Source organism: Chlorocebus sabaeus, chromosome 2 (assembly GCF_047675955.1).
Source record: "Chlorocebus sabaeus isolate Y175 chromosome 2, mChlSab1.0.hap1, whole genome shotgun sequence".
NCBI lineage: Eukaryota > Metazoa > Chordata > Mammalia > Primates > Cercopithecidae > Chlorocebus > Chlorocebus sabaeus.
In genome coordinates, this window is record NC_132905.1 from 76321806 (window position 1) to 76348825 (window position 27020).

The following is a 27020-nucleotide window of genomic DNA, read 5'->3' on the forward strand; positions in this document are numbered from 1 at the left end:
GTTGTTGGTGTTTTGTTTTTTTCCTCAAACCTCCTTCTCTTCTACTTTATAGTTCCTACAACAGCAGCCAGTACCCCCGATGCCGTTGACAAGTACCTTGAGACACCTGGGGATGAGAATGAACACGCCCATTTCCAGAAAGCCAAAGAGAGACTTGAGGCCAAGCACCGAGAGAGAATGTCCCAGGTAAGTCTGGCACTTCCATCATTCAGCCCTACGATATCAGGAAACCTCAGTCTCCCCACGGGTCTGCTGGCTTTATCAAGATCTTTAAAGATGCAAAGTTCTAATTTTAAATGTTTACTGTGTGGGCACAGTTTGTGAGTTTTTTGCATCCTCCATGAACATGCTGCCTAAGAAGGATCCAAGTATAGTTGGATTTTGTAAGCACAAATTAAATGATGTCCATAACATTCTCTCTGGTGAAGAAAGGTACTTGGCATTATTATTCTGTATATATGTAGTACCTGTAATCAACATATTGTAAATTAAAATCCATCTAAGAGCATTTTTCTCTTTAGTAAAGATGAGTTTTTGTATTAAATCCCAGACTGTTATAATTGTGAACCTACCATTGTTTACAGTCTACAGAATCATAGAGACTTAAAACTGAGCTGAACCATAGTGATTATTTCATCTAGTCTCCTAAGTGATACATAATGGAATAGAGGTTCAAAGAGTGGCTTCCCATTTTAGCACAAAGCAAAATCAGTGAGCCAGAGACAACATTTAGAATCCAGGCCTTTCTTGCTCATAGTATGGTACTCCTTTCACTATACTTTGCTGGAAAAATAAAAAAAAAACACCCTGGTTTGGTTTCGTTTGCTATTTTTTTTTTAGCAGATCCTTAATTAAGCAAATTAAAAAATAACTTGTGTCTAAAACATGGCTAATCCATATATACTATCAACTACAATTTAAGCTATGTCTGCTACCAGGCACTGGATGTTGTATTGGAGTTTGATGATACAGAGAATTTTAGCCCTTGCTCAGATTCCTCATTCATTCATTCATTCATTCATTCAGTCAACAAATATGGACATATTATTTTCCAGTCACTTTTTCGATTTGTAGTCTACAAACCTAGGAGTGAATGTGGGGGAAAAAAAAAAGTAGGACATATACATGAATGAATAAAGATCTCAGGTTAAAGTAAGCCATTCATTTTTAGTGTTAATATTCTGTGCCAAATATCAGAAGATAGGAGAAATTTTTGTCATACTTAGATACTTAAAAGGTCTGTTGAGAGACATTAAATGCAATTTATGAATGAGACTGCTGCATATTTTCTAAGACCATAGTCAGTCTTTAGTAGACAATTAATCTTGCTTTCCTGTAATTTCTGATCTGGGTCCCTGTTGACCCCAGGAAGATTTCTCCCTGCCAGGGCCAAATGAATGGCCTCTGAGCATGTCTTTCACATGCAAACCAATCAGTCAAACGCTCCTAACTCCCAACCACCTTCTTTACTTACCTCTTATACTCTGGGCCACTATACACTTGCTCTGATCACCCCAGGGCCAGGTACCTGACCACTAGGGACAACCTCATGCCCCATCACCATTATTTGAACTAGTCAGTCCTAAACGTGCCTACCCTGCTTTGCGCATTCTTTCCATGAAAACCACAGAGAGCTCTCGTTCATGTTTTCCCCTCCTGACCAACCCTGATGCTTCCCGTATGAGCCTGCTTGTAGTGGCATATACCGGCTTCTTGGGAGCTGTGAGTAACGAACTGTCTTTTCCATGAGAATCATCTCCTGACCTCTTGGCCTCACCTGAATAATAAGAAAACCTGCACTTGAAAACATATAACTAATAATGTCTCTAGAAAGGTACAACACAGATACTGTTTTTTTGTTTGTTTTGTTTTTTTGTTGGTTTGTTTTGCCTTCAGATGAGTAACAATACTTGGATCTACTTTGGTATAATAACATAAAGAGGGAAAACGCCTTATAATCACTATACTCTGACTCTGGAATATAATGTACAGTTCTAGTGGTTGCCCGTGATGAAAACCTAGCAGCGAATTGAACTAGAAAGCTAACCACAGGGAATTAGTGAGTTTTCACCTGATGCCAAAAAAATCAGATTTTTCATTAGGAAAGACACAGGCACTGTCCCGAAAGCATTGGAAGACTATGAATCATACTTATTGCCACTGAAATGTCCTCCTTTGAATTTACATCCTATCTCCCTTCTTTATGAAGGTTTCAGAGGCTTCCTGTGCCCTCACAAATCCACTTCTGGGCACATGAAGTCTTAAAAAAAAGAACAATGACAAAAATAAACACCGAATGCTCAGCTTGTCATTTTCAGCGCCTACCGCTGTACCCTGACTCTGGTCTTCCTACCACCTCTTCCTTCTCAACTGCTACCCTTGCCTTCTGCACAGCGTTAAACTGCTGTTCTGATCACGCCACTCTGCTCACCATCTGCTCATCTCATCTTGGACTTCCCTTTGTCCTCGGCATTGACCTCTCCTGGAAATGCCCCCCAACCCTTCTTCACGTTGGCACATCTCACCCATTCCTTACACCCCACTTCATACTCAGAATGAGACAGACAGTCATTGCTCTTACCTTTCATTTAATTCTAAATATTTGCTCTCCGGTTTTATTAGTGATTTTTCGACACACCTGCGTTATCTTTCCAGCTGGATTGTAAACTCCTTTTAGTACCTCTAAGTTCATGTAAGTCTTACTAATCTTGTATTTCATTCTTGGACCCACTTAGTCATTTTTTTTTTTTTATTTTTGTGGTTTTTTAATCCTGGATTTTTTTATCCTAGTATAACTTGGTCATTTTTGATCTTATTAAGAAAACGTATTTCAAATTTTCTGTTAGTTTTAGATATGACAGGTCTTCGATAAAATAATAATTCAACTTTTCTTTTAGCACATCTATTTAACTTGTGACTTAGTTCATATGAGTTTTGATAGATTTTGTTCATCTTGTAGTCGTCAGATATATCTGATATAACCTGAGAGATGTTATCCCAGAGCAGAGAATGTTGTCTGCTAGATTCCAGTGGTCACAGGCATATGAGACACCTGAAATTAGTATGTATCTGATAATCTGTGGTGCTGAAATCTAGGGACTTTTCGACTTCAAACTTGCCTGCCTCTTAAATCTCTACCAGGTAGTAGTCATTTTCTCTGCATGGAACAGCCAAGTCTTTGAAGATCCATCAATCCAAATGAAATTGATACCTTTGTGCCTGCAGTGGAAAATTGCTTTGTAAGAATCTATAGAGGCACTGCAAGGGCCAGGTCCTGAGAATTTTAAATTTTAAAAATTGTGCAGTTTTTTAAATAAGTTTTATTGTAGTTTTTGTTATATGTTTTCTTATAAATACAGAGGATTTTGGAATTTTTCGTATTTTCATATTTTTCAAATTTCAATTTTTCATATTTTATATGAAATATTTCATATAACTCTAAACCTGTAGATTTTTGTTGCTCTATGTCGTGACTAGCATCTAGTCAATAGAAATCAGCAACTGAACCATGTGGGAGCACTTTTATTACTTATAAACTTACTACTTTTAGTATATGCTTAAAATGAAGTCCTTCAAATTGAAAGCTGACCCAACTCTTCCTTCCTTCCTTCCTTCCTTCCTTCCTTCCTTCCTTCCTTCCTTCCTTCCTCCCTCCCTCCCTCCCTCCCTCCCTCCCTCCCTCCCTCCTTTCCTTCTTTCCTTAATGGAGTCTTGCTCTGTCGCCGGGCTGGAGTGCGGTGGTGCAATCGAGACTCACTGCAACCTCCAACTCCCTGGTTCGAGCGATTCTCCTGCCTCAGCCTCCCCAGTAGCTGGGATTACAGGTACCTGCCACCATGCCCAGCTAATTTTTGTATTTTTAGTAGAGACATGGTTTCACCATTGTTGGCCAGGATGGTCTCGATCTCCTGACCTTGTGATTTGCCCACCTTGGCGTCCCAAAATGCTGGGATTACAGGCATGAGCCACTGTGCCCAGCCTAGGTTTTTATTTTTAAGATAAGCAGCAACATTTTAAGAGCGCCCCTTTCTCCTGTCACTAAATGTAAATAAACTTAGCTCATCTAATGAATTTTTTATTTTATAATGGAAAATTGGGTACGATACGGTACAAAAACATGATCTTTAGAACCACATAGATCTTGGTTTATATTCTTTCCTCTCCCTTTTTTACCTGCGTAGTCTTGAGCTGGTACCTTAACCTGGTTCATAAAATGGGACTGCCCTGGCTAGTCACAAGCTGTTGTGAGGAATCAATTAAATTAGATAGATGTTGTAAAGCACTTAACACAGGGTCAGCAGTAATGCTATTTGTTATCAGTTCCACAGTGAAATTCACTGTTGATAGGGAGATGCTCAGCCTACATATAGTGAGTATTCATTTGCAGTAGAGTCTTAGTGGGATGGTGCAGGTGATTTATTTATTTGTGGGGGTATAGGATATTTTTAAATTGTTCTGAAAATCAAAATTTGAGTTAATTTTTATAGTAACGCTTATCTGCAACTCATTAGCTAAATAAATCTCTTTAATTATTTCATGGATTCCTCCAGCTTAAAGCTTAAAGTCCAGGTTCTGAGTGTACAAGGTAAAAATGGAAAAAATGTAAATGTAATATGGGAAATCAGTTTTCACATTGCAGTAGAGCATTGAACTTCTATCTCAAACTAATTTTGAGATTCCTTGCTTGAAGAATTGTTGGTAGAGTACCACCACTGTGAACATTCCCAAAGCAGGAAATTGAAATATTTATATTGCAAGGCTTATCTCATCTATAAAGCAAAGATGGTCTTCCATGTCCCCCTTGCCCACAGGTTCCCTTTATTAACTTGGTAGAAGCACCAAAGCAGATGGGACAATATGTTTCTTTTCTTCCATGTTCTATTCTTGTTCATTGCAGCAGGGCATTTGTCCCAATTTTGCTGTGAACCTTGAGATTATTTTTATATGCTTTTTAAGTATAATGGAATATTTATTCCATCTTGTTTTCTCCATAGTTTTACTAAAACAACAAGAAGAAGCTAATTGCCTATCATATACAAAGAATTAATATCAATAGACAATAAAATCTGTAATTAGGAACCCACATGGTGATTTGATGTGGTATTGTCTCATAGAAGTCTTCTATCTGTAGTTATTTATTCCAAGCCTCTTTTTCTTTCCTGTCTTGAAGTATGTCAGAAGAGTCTATTCCTTAGGGCTAAATACCTACAAATAACAGGCTCTTATAATACAGTAATCAAGTTTCCTCATACTTTGGGAGTACACAGAGTATGCAAGTACACATCTGGCACCAAGCCAATATTTTGTTTCCTTGATCTTTCTTTCTTCATTTTACCTAGCTCAGTTATGAGTTGCACTTTAAACAAATTCTACTTGTCATACACTTGAAAAGGCAGCTCTAGGTGGTAGGAAGTTAATATTTTCCTTGAACAACATACAGAGGTACAGTCTTTCACTTTTTTTATCAGGTTAATGAGTGCACTTCACTCAGGGAAATCCATGCAGGAAGCATTGATTTCCTACAAAACACATTCACCTGATATCTTAGTCAGTTTGTGTTGCTATAATAGAATACCCCAGCCTGGATAATCTGTAAAGAAAAAGAAGTTTAAAATTCGGCTTTCAGTTCTGCAAGTGGGGAAGTCCAAGAGCATGGTGCTGACATCTGCTGAGGACCTTCATGCTGTATCATTTATGGTGGAAGGAAGAAGGGCGAGAGGAGGGCAAAACTCAGTTTTATAACAACCCACTTCTCACAATAACAAACCTACTCTCCCCATAATGAAACTAATTTACTCATGAGGACAGAGACTGAATCACCTCTCAACATTGTTGCATTGGGGATTAAGTTTCCAACACATGCTTTTTAGGGGATACATTCAAACCATAGCAGTTGATTACTAAATTAGAGCTATTTGTTAAAAAATACATTTTTTCTGCATTCAGAATATTATATGTTTTCTTGGAGTTTTTGGAAGGACTTAGAGTAATCCTTGCTGTTCATGACTTAGATCGGCAAGCTTAAAGGGCCTTAATTCCCCATCAGTTCTTTAAAGGGGGATAGGTCTTAGGATATCAGACAGCAGAAGTCTTCTTTTTCTCCCCCATTATATACTTCTCTTTGGCATTGTATTCATCACACACACACATACACACACACACACACACACACACAAAATGTCATATTTTCTTTTAAAGTCAAAATATATAGTTTAAAATGGTTTCAGTCGCTTTCATAAGAGAGTAAAACTTACATGTTTCAGTTAAATATTGGAAGACCTTGTTCAGTTAGTGTATGCCTTCTATGAATAGTTGGTGTTTGTTCACATCAAATAAAATGACTGTCACTCAGTTCTAGGGAAAAAAAGACCAACCTTGACTCAAAAGGCTGTATTCCTGCAGTAAATGTGAACATATATGTTTAATATACTGCTGTGATTAATTATGTATATATCCTAGTGGGAGGTCACATATTATTCAAATAGGAATGGGTATGTAATACATTTTTTAAATATCTAAAATGACAAAAATAGAAGAAAGACATAATCATCCATCCTATTAAGTCTGTATTCAAAGGATGAACTGATGATTTTAAACTCAAATGTTTTTTTAATTTATAGGTCATGAGAGAATGGGAAGAGGCAGAACGTCAGGCAAAGAACTTGCCGAAAGCTGATAAGAAGGCAGTCATCCAGGTAAAATCTGAACCCATTTCCTACCAAACATCACAGGCCAGCAGTCTGTTTAATGAGTGTCTGCAGGTTTACCTGCATCTGCCAGCACCTCAGGCGTGATTGTTCATCGTCCCATGAACTTGAACTGTTCTTAATCATTGTCTAGTAATTGAGTTGCTTAAATCCTGCCTTGTATCTGCTCCCAATTATTTCAAGTTATAATTCATTGCCATAAAACTCACATTGTAACTTGCAATCTACTTTTTATTAACAATACATCTTTTCAGTCACCACAATCTTCTGCTGCTTCTCCCTCCTGCAAAAATTATGAGAATTTGAATTTTTGACTTAAACCAGTCTCAAAATTACCTTAAGTAAACCAAGAGTTTATTATGATCAATTACTTGAGGTACTTTTAGTAAGAGAGGAATTTTTTTAATATAAGAGTTTTAAGAGTGCATATATTTATCCAGTGTTATTATTAGTCAAATCAGTCTTCAGAGAGCCTATGAAATACTGATTTTCAATGAAAAAGTAGGTTTGATGTGGATTGGAGAGTGCAGAAAAGTGACGTAACCTATAAAACATGCAGAGTTAGTCAAAATGTGGAATGACTATGCAGTCTTTAGGATACTTTTTAGCACTAGAAGAAAATGGAATAGGATGTCTTTTTTAGAAGACTTGAAATTGCTGCTTCATCCTACTTGTTCAGTCCCCATGGACATATGTGTTTATGATGGCAGCATTTCCAGGAGAAAGTGGAATCTTTGGAACAGGAAGCAGCCAACGAGAGACAGCAGCTGGTGGAGACACACATGGCCAGAGTGGAAGCCATGCTCAATGACCGCCGCCGCCTGGCCCTGGAGAACTACATCACTGCTCTGCAGGCCGTTCCTCCTCGGGTAGGTCTCCCTGCGGTCGAGTTCCCACTTCAGGTCACAGCACAGACAGTAAGGGTGGGGACTGGGAACTGGAAACCATGAGAAGAAATGCCTTGAGCACTGTTATTCACAGGTTCAACCCTTGTCCATTCCATCTTGAAAGTCAAAGGGTCACAGGGCAGCTGCCTCCACAGGGCCATCTCTGCACAGTAGACACTCACACTTCCCCAGAGCAGCCAGACAGTATTCCCAGGGACTCACAGTGCAAGCCCTGGCTTGATTTAAGATTCCTGAGGTGGTAACAATTGATGGCATAGTTCAGGTTCGAACATGAAAGCTGGAAGGATGTCTTCCCATCCCTTCAGGCTACTATAACAGAATACCATAGACTGGGTACCTTATCAGCAACAGAAGTTTATTTTTCACAGTTGCAGAGGCTGAGAAGTCCAAGATCAAGACATCAGCAGACTTGGTTGTCTGGTGAAAGCTGGCTTCCTGGTTCATAGAACTTAAATTTTTTTTTTAATCTTTTATTTTTGTTTTTGTTTGTATTTTGCTATATCCTTATATGGTGGAATGGGCAAGGGAGCTCTCAGGGGCCGTTTAATAGGGTACTGATGTCAATCTTGAAGGCTCTGCCCTCACGCCTAATTGTTGCCCACAGGTTTCACCCTCAAAAAGCATCACATTGTGGCTTAGGTTTCAGCATATGAATCGGGGGTGGGAGAGACACAAACATTTAGACCATAGCAAAGGATTTTAGAAGTAACCTTGCCCAGCCCCCTCATCATGTAAGTATAATTACATAACTAAGGTCAAGGAAAGTTGAGATTTGGCTGAGTTGTAAGAATTTTTAGTGGACCTGAAGGAATTAGAACTCAAATGTCCGTCTCAGAGCAGTGGCCATATTCTCTGTGGGGAAGCGTTTGTCAGTGATGAAATTAGCAATGATGAGACTTATTCATGGTTTTCAGTGATCATTGTCCAAAAAGGCTTGTTGAGTGCTGCAGGCAGAGATGTCTTCACCGGCATTCTGTGGGAGAGCTTACTTGGAATGGAAGGAACATTCTGCGCATGAGCGTTTGGTTTATATCCACTTGTTCTTTTTTTTTTTTTTTCTTTTTTTTTTTTTTTTCTTTTCTTTTCTTTTATGAGACAGAGTCTCACCCTGTTGCCCAGGCTGGAGTGCAGTGGTGTGAGCTCTGCTCACTGCAACCTCTGTCTCCTGGGTTCAAGCAATTCTCCTGCCTTAGCCTCCCAAGTACCTAGGATTACAGGTGTGCCACCACACCCAGCTAATTTTTGTATTTTTAGTAGAGACGAGGTCTCTTCATGTTGGCCAGACTGGTCTCGAACTCCTGACCTCAGGTGATCCACCCGCCTCGGCCTCCCAGAGTGCTGGGATTGCAGGCGTGAACCACCATGCCCAGCCGCTTGTTCTTTCTGTTTGTCATTGAGCGAGGGATATTGAAAGCTATACCTGTGATTGTGGACTGGTCTATTTTTCTAAACAGTGCTATCAGTTTTTACATTGTGTACTTTGAGGCTATGTTTCTAGGTACGTAAACGTTCTGGGGTGTTAGGCCCTCTTTGAGCCTCTTCTTATGAAATGATCTTTTTATCCTTTGTAATGCTTTGCTCCGAAATCTACTTAATATTAATAAAGCTATTCCAGCTTTCTTTTGATTAATATTAATGTGGGGCATTTTTCCATCCTTGTACCCTTATTGAACTTATTTGTCTTTATATTTGAAGTGTATTTTTTTTTAGGCAGCATATAATTGGGTCTTATGTTTTCCTTTGGATTGAGAAGACCGTGTACACTGAATGAATTTATGGATATGGTGTGACGGAATCTATCATCTTGCTATTTGTTTTCTATTTGTCCAGTCTCTTCTTTGTTCTTCCTTTTTCCTCTTTTTTTCTTTTTAAATTAATTGGAAATTTTTTATGATTCTATTTTATCCCTTTTATTGGTTTGTAAGTTACAACTGTTATTTTACTGGTTTATCTCTTTTGTTGGTTTGTAAGTTATAACTAGTTTGTTATTTTACTGGTTGCTTTAGGCTTATAGAAAACATTCTAAACTTGTCACGATGATATTATGTCCGTTCAAGAGATATTATACCACTTCACAGATAGTATAAGAACCTTACAAAAAGTACTTCCATTTCCCCTCTCTCATTCTGTAAGCGGTTGTTGTCATACTTTTTCCTTACTACATTGTTGTTTTTCTTTAGACAGTTATCTTTTAATGAGTTATAAATTTAAAAAAAAAAATCATATGTTTACCTATGAAGTCACCATTTTAGATGCTCTAAATTCTTTGTGCAGATCCAACTGGTATCATTTTCCTTCTGCCTGAAAGATTTCCTTTCAAATGTCTTAGAGACTGGGCTTGGTGGCTTGTGTCTGCAATCCCAGCAACTCAGGAGGTTGAGCTAGGAAAATCCCTTGAACTCAAGGGTTCAAGACTGCATTAAGCTATGATTGCCTGACTGCACTCCAACCTGGGTGACAAAGGGCATTCCTGTCTCTTTAAAAAAAAAAAAAAAAAAAACAAGTTTGAGTGCATGTAAGTTGGTGATGGAATCTTTTGCTTGGCTTTGACGGAAAATGTCTTTTTTATACCTTTGGTTTTTGAAAGATATTTTTGCTGGGTATAAAATGCTTGGAAGATGATACTCTGTGGCTTTTTTTTTTTTTTTTTTTTTTTTTTTGAGACGGAGTCTTGCTCTGTCGCCCAGGCTGGAGTGCAGTGGCCAGATCTCAGCTCACTGCAAGCTCCGCCTCCCGGGTTTATGCCATTCTCCTGCCTCAGCCTCCCGAGTAGCTGGGACTACAGGCACCCGCCACATCGCCTGGCTAGGTTTTTTTTTTGTATTTTTTAGTAGAGACGGGGTTTCGCCGTATTAGCCAGGATGGTCTCGATCTCCTGACCTCGTGATTCGCCCGTCTCGGCCTCCCAAAGTGCTGGGATTACAGGCTTGAGCCACTGCGCCCAGCTTCTGCTGTCTTATTTGTGTTGATGTCTTTATTTCTCTATAAATAACATGCCTTTTTTTTTCTCTGTTTTTACAGTTTATTCCACTGGTTTTTAACAATTTAATTTTGATATGCCATGGTATAGTTCAATCTGCCCTTAATTCCATCTGGCCATTTTTCATCTTATCACCTCACATACTGTAGTTATCATATATAGAAATTTGACCTAGGCTCCGCTCAACCCCCTTAATATTGTCTATATTTTTACTTAACTTTTATATATTGTCTATATCTTTACTTAACTTTTGAACCTATGGAATACAGTTGTTACATGAAAACTCTTTAAATATCCGTGTTTGCTAATTCTAACACGTCTGTCAACTTTGAATCAATTTTGAATGCTTATGATTGCATGTATCATTTCAACCTCATAATTTTTTATTAAATGTCAGACCCTGAATTTAAGCTTGTTGAATGCTAGGTGTTTTTGTAATATTCTTGAGCTTTTTTCTGTCATGTAGTCGAATTACTTGGAAACAGTTTGATCCTTTTGAGCTTTGCATTTTTAGATTTGTTAGGTGGAATCGGAGCAATTATCAGCCTAGAGCTAGTTATTCCTTACTAGTGAGGCAAGACCCTTCTCAGTCATCTGCCGTGAATGTTAAGTTTTCTCATCTGACTAGTGGAAAGAGGCATTATTCCTGTCCCTGTGTGAACACCAAGCACTGTTAATGCTAGGTGATTTTCCCCCTGGCCTCAGTTTCTTTCACATTCATGTACCCATCATAACTCAGCTGTATTCTCAAGGATCACTCTGCACATCTCTGGATTCTCTTTTGGAGCCACTCTCTCCTCACCAGCCTGTCCTGTGACCTTGGTCTCTCCATACACTTCATGTCCTCCACTCTGTGAGTCCTCTAGACTCTGTGTGGGTTTCCCCACCTGAAGTCATGACCTAGAAATTCAGGGCCATGAGTTTGGCAGCTGTAAGTCCTCATTTGTTTCCCCTTTTCAGGAATCAGTGTCCTTCACTTGATGTCTAGTATCTTGCAGAAACGTTATTTATGCCAGGTGCAGTGGCTTACGCCTGTAATCCCAGCACTTTGGGAGGCCAAGGTGGGCAGATCATGAGATCAAGAGATCACGACCATCCTGGCCAACATGGTGAAACCCTGTCTCTACTAAAAATACAAAAAGCTAGCCGGGCGTGGTGGCGCACACCTGTAGTCCCAGCTACTCAGGAGGCTGAGGCAGGATAATTGCTTGAACCCGGGAGGCAGAGGTTGCAGTGAGCCGAGATTGTGCCACTGCACTCCAGCCTGGGCAACAGAGCAGACTCCATCTAAAAAAAAAAAAAAAGAAAAAGAAACGTTTATGTATGAATATATTGTCCATTTATTCTGCACTCCAGTCTGGTGACAGAGCAGACTCCATCTGGGTGGTGGGGGGTGGGGGAGGGGCATGGAGAAAGAAACATTGTTTATATATGAATATATTGGCCATTTGTTGGTTGTTCAGGCGGGAGGGTAAATCCAGTTCTTCTCACTCAATCTTGGCTGGAATTGTTTGTGCATTTTATGCAACTTAACCAAAAAGTCACCCATTTGCACTGATCTTCCTCGCCATTTTGATTTTTCTGTGGATAAAGTGACAGTGCACAGAGAGCCATGAGGAGCCATTAAAGAGCTCGTGGCATTCTTCCAAGAAGTAAGATACTATTGACCCTGCTCTACCCATGATATCACTGCAACCTCGGGAGATGGAGTGGCTGGCTCAGGGTGACACTGCTAGGAAGGGGCAGGGTAGAGCCGCGAGTCACTGCGGTGCCTTCTCACTAGAACAAGCTTCCTCTCTGAACAAAGAGCTTTTGAAAAAGAATATTCATATTAGCGTTTTCATTTTCATCTTAGCAAGGCTCTTGTCAGGAAGTTTTTTGTGTGTCTCTGCAGAACAAAAGCTCCTTGGTTCCTCTTTTTTGGAGAACACGCTTTCAGGAGAGGAGCCGTGTGATCATTTGCCAGAGCAGGAGGGGGTGGTGGGTGCTGAGACCAGAATCTTCATAGCAGACACTTGTGAAGCGTTCCAGCTGAAAATCCAATCTCCGAAGTCAGATCTTTGCTAAATGGACATTGATGGGACTAAAAATAAGATGAGGACTGAATGGAGGCTTTAACAAATGTACATTTAAACTCTCAGTTTAGTCTCCTCAGCCATCACAGGAAAGGCAGTGGCAAGAATGTTTGCCAAAGTGTCATCTTTTATCAAAGGGGATAATTTTAGAGTGCTTGTAATCATGCTTGTTGTGGGCCTCCGCATCACTTCATATGGAATAAGACAACATGTTCATTTGAAATAAAAATTAAAAACTGGATTAGGAAGAAATATTTTACTGTCAAAAATCAGATCACTGTTGTTGATTCATCTAACGATTCCTGTTAAATTCTTACGTCGGAATTCTTTCTTTCTTTCTCTCTCTTTCTTTCTTTCTTTCTTTCTTTCTTTCTTTCTTTCTTTCTTTCTTTCTTTCTTTCTTTCTTTCTTTCTTTCTTTCTTTCTCTCTCTCTCTCCCTCTCTCTCTCGCTTTCTTTCTCTCTCTTTCCATCTGTCTCTCTCTCTCTCTCCCTCTCTTTCTCTCTTCTTTCCTCTCCTCCCCTCCCCTCTTCTCCCCTCCCCTCCTGTTGCCTTCCTTCCCTTCCCTTTCCTTTCCTTTCTTTCCTTTCAGGGTCTTGCTCTTTCACCCAGACTGGCATGCAGTGTCCCAGTCATAGCTCACTGTAGCCCCAACTTCCTGGCCACAAGCAATCCTTTTGCCTCAGCCTCCTGAGTGTTGGGTCTACAGACGTTCCACCATATGTGGTTAATTTTTAAAAATTTTTTGTAAAGACAAGGTCTCGTTGTGTTACCCAGGCTAGTCTTGAACTTCTGACCTCAACTGATCCTTTCACCTCGGCTTTTTAAAGTGCTGATATTACAGGCATGAGCCACCATGACTCACCTTTACATCTTTCCTTTGTAATAAAATGTGGCTGGGTGGTCACAGGCCTGGAGTCTACCTGCCATTTTTATTAAGTTACCATCTTCAAGTGTTCATTTAAGTTTTAATGTTGTATGGCTTGACCTGGCATTTAGGTCTGCACTTTGGCAGGCACAAGAAAATTGTAAATCCCTTCTTTTTTGGTGGGGACAGAGTCTTGCTCTGTCGCCCAGGCTGGAGTGCGGAGTGCAGTGGCGTGATCTTGGCTCACTGCAAGCTCGCCTCCTAGGTTCACACCATTCTCCTGCCTCAGCTTCCCGAGTAGCTGGGACTACAGGTGCCCACCACCACACCCAGCTAATTTTTTGTATTTTTTTTTTTTAGCAGAGACGAGGCTTCACCATGTTAGCCAGGATGGTCTCGATCTCCTGACCTTGTGATCTGCCCGCCTTGGCCTCCCAAAGTGCTGGGATTACAGGCACAATTAAATCCCTTCTTGAGGACTTTTATACATTCCTCTTGAAGACATAAATCCAGAGCTTGCTGGTGGCTGTCTGAAAAAGGTCACGTCTTGTAATAGGAGTCATACATAAATATTTCTGAGATCTCTTACTTACCACCCTGTCTCGAAAATGCGGACAGCTGTATTCAGTAAGTGTTATTTGAATATAAGTAAATCAAAAGTGTTCTTTGTATAGATTCTGTAGATGTTATCACTTAGAATAATTCTCTCTCTAACCCTCACCAAATTCTACTGTATATTCTCAGATTTTGCAAACATGGGATTCCAAAACAGTGTGGATTGTTTTCAGTCTCTTTGAAGCTCGGATTTAAATCATACTTTTACACAGTTTTTAAATCTAAACATGGAAGTGTTATGAGATGTTGTTTTTGTGCAGCTAGAATTCTTTGTTCTACTAATGAATTTCATTTTGTGAGTCCCTGTGTCTGAGTATACTGTATGTTTCAAATTTCTGATTTAATTATATACCTATAGGCAAATACATTGAATGGTCAACCTAAAAATGCATTATTCAACTCATATTTAGAGTCATATGTATATATGCACATGTGTTTAAAATAAGTACTTTGGGCTGGATGTAGTGGCTCACGGCTGTAATCCCGGCACTTTGGGAGGCTGAGGTGGGAGGATCCCTTGAGCCCAGGAATTTGAGTCCACCCTAGGCAACATAGAAAGACCCTATCTCTACCAAAAAAAAAAAAAAAAAAAGGATTGTTTTAATTAGCCAGGCATGATGGTGCATGCCTGTAGTCACAGCTGCTCGGGAGGCTGAAGTGGGAGCGTGAGCCAGGGAAGTCAAGGCTGTAGTGAGCTCTGATGGTGCCACTGCACTCCAGCCTGGACAACAAAGCAAGACCCTGTTCCAAAATTAAAAATTAAAAAATGAAATAAATACTTGAAATACTACAGTTATTAAAACAGTTGTTTTCCCCATGGGAAAAAAAGTTGAGCAGAGCTGTATCTTTGCACTCAGAAAAAACTCTTATCTGTTGAAGGCTAGTGACTCTTCTAAGTACCAACCCCTTAACCTTTTTACTTTCCTAAGTCTTTCTTTGGAAAATCAAGGAGTTAGCACTTTTTCCCCCTGGAAAAATTAAACACCTCTCCAGAGTTGCAGCACACGTGGTAAACTTCCATCACCTTTGGAGGCCTCCAAGCTACCAAATTGAATACTTAAAGCTAAGCATTCATCATTTCTTGACCTGCCCTCTACAGTCATGCACTTCCTGCTTTTTGCTTTGTTAGGGCTGGTACTCAAGCTATTCATAGCTTCATGAAACAGGAACTAAATGCTGTCTGAGCCTTTCCTCTTGTAACTCTCAGGGTTCTACTTATCCTTCATAGACAGAAGATGATGATATGTCCTGACTGTTAAAGAGAAATTAGACTTAATGTGATCCTGTACAGTTAAACCAAAGGCTGGATAGGGATTTTTTATTTAAATCAACTTTCTATTGTAGGCCTAGGTCTGGAAAACCTTAGCACCCCCTAATTAGTAAGAATTGAAGTGTTTTAAAGATAAGGGATACACAGCCAAATCTTTCTTTGTAATTCTGAGATTTTTGGTGTTTTTACAGATACTTAGCCTAAATCTTTCATTAGACAGTATCATGATTATTATTCTGACTTCAACAACTTTTGCATTTTCTAGAGGGAAATGAGAATTAGAAAACATTTTCCTGCACATCTGTCTACTTATCTATGCCAGTTGTGTTGTTTTGATTTTCCCAGTGTCTTACGATTGAAGCCATTTTATCCGTACTAAAATTCATTTCATGCTTGTATCTGCTGCTTCGCACTCAGGCTCTCAGTTTAATTGAGCAAAAAAGAATGTTGGCAGTTTCTGTAGCATCGGCACCCTTCTTTCCTTTCTCATTTTTGAATGGTTCAGCCAAATGTTAAATTTTGCTGAGATCTCTGAAAACTTCTTCATAGAATTCTTTGATAGAACGTGAATTGTGTGAGACTCTTCATTAAAGAGCATGGTTTCATCTCTAAGTTGAGATTTTGCTCAAAGCTATTTGGTAAATTTCAGCAGCAGAGCAATAAATGTTCAACAAAAAGCAGCAGTCATTGGAGATAACAAGGGTAGGAATTAATGGGAGCTTTGCCACAGGTATCTCCAATGACAGGTGATGGCATGAGGAGGTTTTAACCACCTCATAAATAAATTCTTAGCCATGATATGATGTGGATTGCAACTCAACCAAACTTTAACCAATGTGAGTGTTGGTGTAACTTTGTTTTCTAAAGCAAAAAAGAAATTGAGGTACTAAATTTGAGCTTTTATGTGATACTGCTAATTACCCTCACCAAAACTAACCAATTATTTCTACTTATCGCTTTTCGTTGCAAAAGAAATTATCTTGTAAAATATATGTTTATAGCATATATCTCCAAAGCAAATATGGTACATCTGTACCTCCATGTAACTGATAATAAATAAGTTAAAAATTATTCGCTGAGTTCTTGGTATGTGGAGAGATGAATATTACAATGTTTAAGGCATTCCACCAGCAGGTTTTGAATATAATCAAAATTTTATAAAGCTAATCAGAATGGAATTAAAAGTTAAAAGACTGCCAGGCCAAAAAAATCATCTTTCAGAAAAGTAAATAATTGTTCTATACCTACATATTTAATCTTTATTTGTTCACCATTCATTTATTTTTAGTTGAGTTCTGCATACATTGGTGAGCAAAGGGGAGCTCATTAGCTTGAGCACTTCTAAGGGCAAACTCAATAACAAATAATGGATGGGAAGGCAGATGGGAGAATTAGCATTTATTGAACAAAATCTTATAAACTGTGCTGAATGGTATACATGCTCTTTCAGTAAAACCACTGAGTGCTATTACTTCCCTACCTTCTGAGTGTTTACCAAGTTCAACAAACAGATCTTGCTACATACAAATGGGAAGTATGTAACAAGAGATACTAGTGGTTTCTGGTTTTCATTAAATTACATAGAACATTAAGAAGTATGCTGGAAAGGCATTAGCTTAAGAGCTGTCTTGTGCCATTGAGGCCATATTCATCACCCAGATTCCCTCCACAGTGGAGCCCTGCTCAGTCACTGCCTCCAGAATGCAAACAGGTCTTCATAGGATGCTATTAAAACCCATAGCAGCGTATGGTTTGAAGCTCTGCTTTCTTCCAGCAAACATACGTATTGTAATGTTAATATATGTGTTCATTTTATCCTTGAGAACGAAAATGTATTATGAAAATATAAGTATTTAGTTTTTGTAGACAAATAGCACGTTATTTAAAGACCCGGTAGTTATTCACCTGCCTGGTATGACTGATATTTGCCCTAAAGAACAGATGGGCAGCAGAGTATCCTCACCTTGGAAACACCCGCGCATACACACACAAACACAGTCTCACATAAGCTGTAAGGGGTTTATTCATTGTGTGAAAGTTGACCATGGATCCCAGTTTAAAGATGTTAGGTGGTATTTGGATTTTAAGCATCATTACCTTGAGTTTCCTTACATAAATGTTTTAAAATCAACAAAAATACTCAGAATTTCTAATAGGTCATAACACTGACTAGGTGTGGGAAGAGGAGAGGGTAAAATTAAAAGAAAGGCGAATGTACTCTTCTTTGAATAGGCTAACCAGTTAGAGAATGTATGAAGCAGGACCGCCATAGTCCAAGTATGAATATGTCCAAAATTAAAGCAGATTGCTGTAAATCTCTCTTAAAAAGTCAAGAATATGTCACAGTTGACATTTTTCGGATGATCAGACCGTTTGACAAATCTTTGTCAGGGTCTGAGTTAGTTGAAAATATCTTTAGTTTATGATGTCACCAACACTGTGGGCTTCGCCTTCTGGGTTGTACTAATGATTCTGTTTGTCATTAAGGGCTTATAAGTTTCACTGTTTGACTAAACAAAGCTCGAAGACATACAAGTCCAAACATTTTCTGTCCTTTCTGTACTCCCAGGTCAGAAGGTCTTAGCTGTTTATCCATTCTATGCTAGAGTTTGTCTGAAAGCATGAATCATGGAGTTGTGTTGGGTGCTAAATTTCAGTTCTGTGTGCTGTCTTCACCAATCTATAACTGTGGTCTGTACAACCAAAATAAATTATTTCTAGAACTAGCAAAATACTCCGGAAAAAATTTATGAAACCTACCGGATTTGAAAAAAAGCTCAGCCGGGTGCAGTGGCTCACATCTGTAATCCCAGCACTTTGGGAGGCCAAGGCGAGCAGATCATCTGAGGTCAGGAGTTCGAGACCAGCCTGACCAACATGGAGAAACCCTGTCTCTACTAAAAATACAAAATTAGCTGGGTGTAGTGTCTCATGCCTGTCATCCCAGCTACTCGGGAGGCTGAGGCAGGAGAATCACTTGAACCCAGGTTGCAGTGAGGGGAGGTCACGCCATTGTGCTCCCCCCGGGTAACAAGAGTGAAACTCCATCTCAGAAAAAAAAAAAGAAAAAAGGTCACTAAATGATGAGGGAATTAAAAACACTCCGAGTTTCTGCCTTTTATATAAACTCCTGTCTTTAATTCCCAGGTTTGCCATCTTTATAACCTCTAACTAGGAGCAAGTGATTTAATAAAGGGATTCCTCCTACTCTGTCTGCAAATTGGAGTTAATTTTTCTGCTCTTTCTGCAGTTAATGTTGTTCTAGCTTTTGTTATTCATAATTAGAAAAGCAAAAGGATTAATCGAAAGTTGAGACAAAATTGTAAAGTAGGAAGATGTCTTCCTCCCTAAGAGGAGAAAGATTGTTAGGGGAAGTACATGGAGGCTTTGGTGACACATCCCTATTAGGAAGTGATCTGCTTCCACGGGAAGGAGAGAACAGATGATAGATGACTCCTGGATGTGCCTGTGTTATGTTCAGTGCAAAACAGAGCCGTATCAGCAAACCGGACACCCTGGGAAGGGACATTGGGCTAACTCGTTGGCCATAAGCAAAAGGTTTGCTCTGGCCTTATGAACTAAGGGGATTAATAGAGATTAGTTGTTCAATATCCTTCCATCTAATGCATCCATATTGTCAAAACTTAAGAAACACCAAAGGGGGAGAGTGTGAGAATCTACTGCCATTTTCTCCATTGCTTCATTCAAGACTTCTGTGTCCAACTTTGCATGGGATTATCATTTGCCCTTTTATACTCACCTTAAACTACAAAAATCATTTGTTTGCCTTTCTGAAGAAAAGAAAGTAGGTAAATTTTGCAGTGGACTTTAAAAATTTAGCTCAACTCCTGGCATTAAAGACAATAAAGGTTGTGATTCGGAGGTTCCCGTGGCAATTTCCCCAAATGTTACGTTTAACTAAGATCATGTCAAGCACAGAGAGATTTAAGTGTGATATTTTAAACCTGCACACAATTTTCTACATTTTATATGCTCAAGGTTTCTTGAAATCCAAGGTGTAAAACTGTGAAAGTAATAGCTGTGAACCTATTTATGAAAGCAGGAGAGAATTGCTTTGTTCAGTTTTGGAAACCACCAGGGTGCAATTTAATGCTCCAGGAGAGGGTTTTCTGTGACCTGGAAAGGTTAGGGTGATTCCCCTGCAGTGAGTCATTTACTTCTTTCTTGGCAGGATTATGCCCAGGGCTTTTAAAGGCTCTTGACAGTTCACTCCCTTCCATAAGAAACGGGTTCATGGCACAAGTGTCTTATGATAAGATGCCAGATTTCTAGATCAAGCATAAAGCTATGGAGTGGGACAATAGGACTGAATAATTTTAGTACACTTCCCACGTGAACTGTCAAGTAAAAAGCTACATATTCAGACCATGACTGGCATTGAGTCATCCTGCCATTAGTCAAATGTATGAGATTTTTCCCAAGTCCCAGCAACGCCAAATTTGAGAAATTGTATAAAAGAAAAATGAAAAAGTAAATGCATCTGAAAAATGGGGAAATTAATTTAAAAAATGTACTAGCACCGGGGGCGGTGGCTCATACCTGTAATCCCAGCTCTTAGGGAGGCCGAGGCAGGTGGATTACCTGAGGTCAGGAGTTTGAAACCAGCCTAGCCAACGTAGTGAAACACCATCTCTACTAAAAATACAAAAGTTAAGTCGGTGTGAGGGCACATGCCTGTCATCCCAGCTACTCAGGGAGCTGGGGCAAGAGAATTGCTTGAACACAGGATGTGGAGGTTGCAGGGAGTCAAAGATCACGCCACTGCACTCCAGCCTGGGCTACAGAGTGAGACTCCATCTCCAAAAAAAAAAAAAAAAGTATTAGCTTTTATCAGGAAAGGCCATTAAATTTTCTTCAATGTTACCCACATCAATTTGCCATCAAACTATAAGAACACAATATGTGAGATGTTTTGAAATTAATGAAACAAATCTTTTTGAGATGAGTTGGTACATGCTGTGAAGTCCATTAAATATTTTCTGGGAAGAGTTCCCAGTTAAAACTACTTTCCAAAGCACCCAAGCACACTATATAGATAAATCAAGTGGGTTTATTAATATCAATATTTCTGTGAAAATTGGGGAGGCCACTGTTCTGAGGAGCGAGGTGCTTGTTTTCTACTTGAACACCGCGAAGGATATTCTGCACTACTGGGCCTGTTTCTGAAATTGTATCTAGCTGTACTTGACCCATTAATTTGATTAACAAACATTTGTAAGCAACCAAATTGTGGCAGGAACTGTGCCTAGAGGTAGAAATACGTTACACTCTTGTTTCCAGAGAGGAAAATGAGTAATGTTCTAAAATGTAAATCTTAGTTTCTCTTCCCTCTTGCTGTAAATGATGTCTAAGCCATTTTGGTAGTGCCTATTCTGAATCCTTTAATACATTATTTTGAATGATTTTTGTAAAAGGCAGTGTGATTGTGAGGTGAGTTTAGTACAAATTAAAAAGTGCCACATCAGTTGCAAACAGCACATAATTGTGAGCTAAACACTCTTTCAGAAACAGTAGTGACAATAAATGGGATTCGGTATAATTAGTCCCCCTGGGACAGATCTCTTCCTCTGTTCTTTGCCATATATTTTAATAAGATTAGCCATCTAATGCCAGTATAACCAGACTGTAGTATTAATACACAGAAAAATTATTGCTAGTAACAGAAGATTTAAAGACGTGAGGGTGATCCGGATTACATGCCTGCAGGTTAAAAGAAAAAAAAAAAGTGTCTCTTAAACTCTCCTTATCAATATCCTTTTCATGAGCCACTGAATTCTTATGTTTTTCTGATCATATGAATAACCCATCTTATATGAATATTGTGACAATAGTAATAGCAATTACTTTAAGAGAATATGTTTCTATATAGATAACAGAGGGGTTTTTTTCCCCCTACCATTCCTGTATGAAGGTTTCTGCGTTTTCAATTAAAATTTTAAGAAATTCATCTTTGTCCTAGTGTAATAAAATAAACCTCACTAGACAAGAGACCTTGTTATTCTTAGATACATTATTATAGCTCTAGAAATACCAAATGCTAAGCCTGGAGGATTTGAATTTTGGTCAAAAGTTGTAAGGGCAATTATTTATTTATTTGAATGAAATATGCATGAATCATATCAAAAGGAGGGAGGTCTTTTTTTTAACCTAAACAAAAATATAAAAGTATAGGGAACTGTTACCTGTGTGAACCCAGCAAATCTGAGACAGGTCTCAGTTAATTTAGAAAGTTTATGTTGCCAAGGTTGAGGGTGCACCTGTGTCATGGCCTCAGGAAGTCCTGACGACGTGTGTCCAAGGTGGTTGCGGCACAGCTTAGTGTTACACATTTTAGGGAGACATGAGGCATCAATCAATATATGTAAGAAGTACATTGGTTTGGTCTGGAAAGGCGAGACAGCTTGAAACAAAAAGCAGGAAGACCCGAAGTGGGGAGGAGGCTCCTAGGTCAGAGATAGGTGAGATGAACAGTTGCATTCTTTTGAGTTTCTGATTAGCCTCTCCAAAGGAGACCAGTCAGATTTGCATCTATGTCAGTGAGCAGAGCAGTTGGCCCTAAGCAGTTCCCAGCTAGACTTTTCCCTTTAGCTTAGTGATTTGGGGACCCCAAGAATTCTTACCTTTTTACACCTGTTTTTTTCTTTCTTAACTAAAAATAGTATTTGTTTCTGAGGGATAGACATAACTACCATTTTATTTGGTATGATTTATTTGCCTACTGTCCAACAAAGAAGCTAATCTGATTTTGTTTTCCTTTCCAAGCATGATTCCTAGAAATGTGTTTAGGTGGCCAAATCAATGCAGCAGAACCCTGTATGTCATTCATTTATTGGGAGATACCCTAAGGTCTTCCTGAATTATCTGATGTTCCCAGGCTTTGCTTATCCAATAGGCATTAGGAAGAAAAGGCTTGAGCGTATGTAGATTCTCATACAGTGCGCATCTCAGCTCACATAAACAGTGAAGGGGTCTCCCAGGTCTCATTATCCCTGGAGGAGCTGAGGCCTGGGGAATCTTGAGAGCCTGCTTTGCTACTCCGTTATTGTGGCAGGCCAAATCTCACTAATGCAGGCCTCCATAACAACTGTTTCAGTACTGACCCAGTGGTTAAGTTAAATACTGAAAGCTAAAAAAAGCCAGTGCCCTTATGCAAAGGCTGGAATGTAACAAAAGCTCACCAAGAGTTTTGCCTAGTCCTTTCCTGGCAAAACGAAGGAATTCTTAACGGGACCCATTTAGGATTAACAAGTTTTATTGAGGGTCTGAAGAAACTCTCCAGGCCTCCACACACAAGTTTACTGGGGGTCTAAAGGAACTCCCCAAACCTCCCCGATTTAGCAGGAGACAAGATAAGGGTGATCACCGTAGCACCTGGACCCATTTAGATTAAGTAAATTCACTGAGGCTCCAGAGGAAGGTCTTCAGGACTCAGACCTTAGTTATAGATTAAAAGAAGTTAATCACTTATGTCTTGAGATGAATGTACACATATGTGTAGACATACAGCTTAGAAGGCATGTAAGCTCTGGAAAACGTTGTAATTTTGAGTTGGTCTGGCACTAATTTCCAGGCCGTCTCCCTGTAACAGGTTACAGAAATAAAAACTCTCTTCCTCCCCAGTTCATCTGCATCTCTTTATTGGGCCATGAGATATAGTAGCCCGACCCTCAGTTCAGTCCGGGAACACTATTATCAAACTCTGGGGATTTTCAGGGTAAGTTAGTAATATATTTTGAAGCAGAATGGCAGTAGTAAATGAGATCAGCAATTGAAAACATGCGAAGACATTCACCATTTAATTATCCGTCTCAATAGAAGATAGGATGAATTTAGCACTAGAAACCATGAATGTCACAAAAGCCTAACTTTAATACCTTGAATCACTTTCCAGTAATCCTAATCCTTTATCCAGATTGACAGAGGACATTCCTATCTTGCTATTTCTTCTCCCCACACATTAGCTTAGTAATTAGCTAAATAATTTTATGCATTAGCTAAAGAATAATGAAACTCCAGAAACCTAGGACAGGAATTGAGAGACTGAACAAGCTAAATCTGAACCTTCTGCACAATTAAAGGAGCTGATGTTAGCATGGCCCACAGAATGTTACCTGCACTTATAAGAACTAGAAAGTCAGGCAGGTACTCCTGGAACAGACTGTCTTTTCTAACCATGCAGTGATTTCTTTGTTTTTAACTTTGTTTTCCTTTGTTTGTTTGTTTATTTGTTTGTTTTTGAGACAGAGTCTCATCCTGTCGCCCAGGCTATAGTGCAATGGTGCAATCTCAGCTCACTGCAATGTCCGCCTCCCAGCTTCAAACAATTCTCCTGCCTCAGCCTCCCAAGTAGCTGGGACTACAGGCGCCCGCCACCACGCCCAGCTAATTTTTGTATTTTTAATAGAGACAGGGTTTCACCTTGTTGGCCAGGCTGGTCTGGAACTCCTGACTTCGTGACCTGCCCGCCTTGGCCTCCCAAAGTGCTGGGATTATAGGCATGAGCCACCACGTCTGGCCAGTTTTTAACTTTGTAAATTGCTTTGTAGAACTAACTTAAACTTGGTCCATTTTAGATTCTCCTTGAAGGACCAGATCACAAAGTGATTAGGAGAAGAGGCTCTGGAGCCAGGCAGTGAGACTAACCCATTCTCACTCTACTAACTAGCTGTGTAACCGTGGGCCAGGGATATAGTATAGCCTATGTAACCACAATCTCCTTTGTGCTTCATGCCTCACCAATAGTGGGGAGAGCTGCTATGACTCTGTCTTAGGGCTGAGATGAAGATTTGATGAGTTACCAGCAAAAAACATTTAATACACTGTCTCATTCAGAAGCAGTCAATACACATTGAACTCTTATTACCTAGAGGAAAGAAAGGGGTCGATGATTTATACATAAGGCCTGAGTGAAAGAAATAAATGTGTATTGAGTATCAGCAATGGACTACACATCATGCTGGGTAACTATCACAGAACACATTTAATCTGCAAATACTATCTGAAAGATACTGCCATCTGAATTGCATAGATGGGAAAAGTCAAGGCTTTCGTGTTTATTTTTAAATGTATGGGTTCAAACAGTCCTCCTGACTCAGCTTCCCAAGTAGCTGGGACTGCAGGCATGTGCCACTGCACCTAGCTAATTTTTAAATTTTTATTGTAGAGACAGGTTCTTGTAATGTTGACCAGGCTGATCTCAAACTCTTGGCTACAAGTGATCCTCCTGCCTCAGACTCCCAAAGCAATCCTTACTTTTTTACTTGAAGTGCTTTTTTTTTTCTTATTTAAACTCTTTAAAGAAAAATTTGTCCCATTTTCTTCAAAACAATAAATCCTTTACAAGGGAGAAAAATGAAATAGAGCAACTAAGAAAGCATCCATGAGGTCCAGGAAGGAACATCATGATTAAATGCTATTAGTTGCAACCCCTTCTGTCTCCAGCCTTGGATGTATAAGGGGGATGGTAATAGAACTAGAGAGATTTCTAAGACCTTGGTCCTTAATAACAAGCAAGCATTGAGGGTGGTTGGGTAAGATCCTGATCACACAACCCTGCATATCAAATACCCTTCACAATCAACAAGAGTCAGCCTTTAATCTCTGATGTTTTCAAATGTGCTTTTTTTTTTTTTAATTCACATGTATAACCTGTCCTCTTTTCAGTATATAGAGATCTAGCTTATCTGTCATTACCTCTTTTACTACTTTTCTTCTAAGATTTAAAAGGTCATCCTCTGATTTGTAAATTCAACCAGATTTCACAGTACAGATGAGAGCTGTAATGATATGTTGCCAAGAACTGTTGCAAGCTGTGATGTCTGTCTGGGGATTATGGAGCAGCACATTTCTTTTAGGAAAAAAGAATAAATAAGGCAGATGAGCACAAGTTTGTTTTATTTTTATTGTGTATATGTATTTGTTTACCCGAGTATAGGAGCATGGCCTCTGTGGCAGGCATTCACCAAGCAAATACAGAGCACCCTCTGGGTCAGGCACTATGTTACTGGGGTCCCAAATAAAGAAAAAGAAGACCAAATCCAGCCCTATGGATCTCACATTAAAGAGGGGTGTAAGAATCATACATAATTTAATAGGTTGAGTTAGGTACGTTGATGGGGATTTGCACCGTATTTCATGGGAGCACAGAAAAAGGGTACCTCGTTCCACCTGGGATGGCAGGGAGATGGCTCCTAAGTTAACTAAGCAAAAGGGGAAGGAGAGGCACATCCCATAGAATATGGATAACACAACAGAAGCCCCATTACCCTCCGCCCCACCGCCACACACACCATCTCTGGAATAAATTTTGTAGCTTCCAACTGGTTTTCAGGGTACTCATGACACATGGGTTAATAATAACTAGGTTTGCCCAAATGACCAAAATTCTATTCCTGACATGAATTTTCACAGCTGGCTTTTTGTTTGTTTGTTTTAATGAAGAAGAAATGTGTGTCTTTGGAAATCATCCTACAAAATCATATAGTGGAAAGGATATAGCGATGAAATTGTTGAAGACCAGGGAACCTTTGTCCTTACTTTTTATTAGGATGGATGTTTTCAGGTAAAACTAAAATAAAAATGAAATGGAACCAATCAGAAAGAAAATAGGAGCACTTAAGACAATGTAATTGTTGCTGAAAGAAGTAGAATCTGATAGCTCAGAAAGAACTTAATTAAATTTCAAAGTAAAATACAGTTTAGCAATGACCTTTCTCCTAGAAAAATATAATGTCTCTTACAGCTCACTTACTCCTTGGCTTACAAAATAGTGGTTAAATTTCCTGGTTTTCTCATTTTGATTATTGTATATTACATGTTACTGGTGATGGGATTATCTGTGCGACATTACTCTGGTCTTCAGAATACACACGTGGCAATGTAGTCTCACATATACCCCTGTATACTTGGGTGGGAAAAGAGAAGGACCTAACTTAACCTGACAGACCTCAAATCTATTCTCTTTCTATAGCAGAATACTCCTATTTAGAAAGAAAATATTGAGTAAGGAGGACAATCATCGTATATGTCGAGAATGCTAAATGCTCTTGTGGAAATGAAAAGCAACCGATCTAAGTAATTACCCATTAAGAAAGGAGTAGGAGAAATGTTTAGAAGGGAGACCTGCAGAAAGATGACTCACAGCGCGTTCACATCACCAGATACATTAGTGGAACCTCTAACCCAACGCCAGTGGAAGAAGCAGTATTTTGCACAAACTTGAAAAAGAGTTTTTCATTTTCCTCCCACAGCCTCGTCACGTGTTCAATATGCTGAAGAAGTACGTCCGCGCAGAACAGAAGGACAGACAGCACACCCTAAAGCATTTCGAGCATGTACGCATGGTGGATCCCAAGAAAGCTGCTCAGATCCGGTCCCAGGTACGCGCGGGGTATAATCTTCTGCAGCTTTGACAATCCAGGATTCTTGCTTCTTGGGTTGAAGACAGGATCCTAGGCGTTCTCCGAGCACCTATAGGTGTTTTCCCTGTGGCAAGAGCTCTTTAACTTCTGGTAAATTCTAAAAACTTGTCTTAAAGCAATATGTGGTTTGGCAATTTTTTTGACTTGTGAAAATAA

General features: G+C 39.4%; 1 protein-coding gene across 6 annotated transcripts in view; it reads left to right on the forward strand.

Moving 5' to 3' along the window:
* APP (amyloid beta precursor protein) overlaps nt 1–27020 on the forward strand; it is a 283764-nt gene that overhangs the window by 189388 nt on the left and 67356 nt on the right. For all 6 annotated transcript variants that reach the window (XM_007966044.3, XM_007966048.3, XM_007966059.3 and 3 more), the window contains 4 exons: nt 53–186; nt 6621–6695; nt 7418–7576; nt 26694–26822. In XM_007966044.3, coding sequence (XP_007964235.2) covers nt 53–186; nt 6621–6695; nt 7418–7576; nt 26694–26822 — 497 coding nt within the window. The remainder of the gene's footprint in view (nt 1–52; nt 187–6620; nt 6696–7417; nt 7577–26693; nt 26823–27020) is intronic.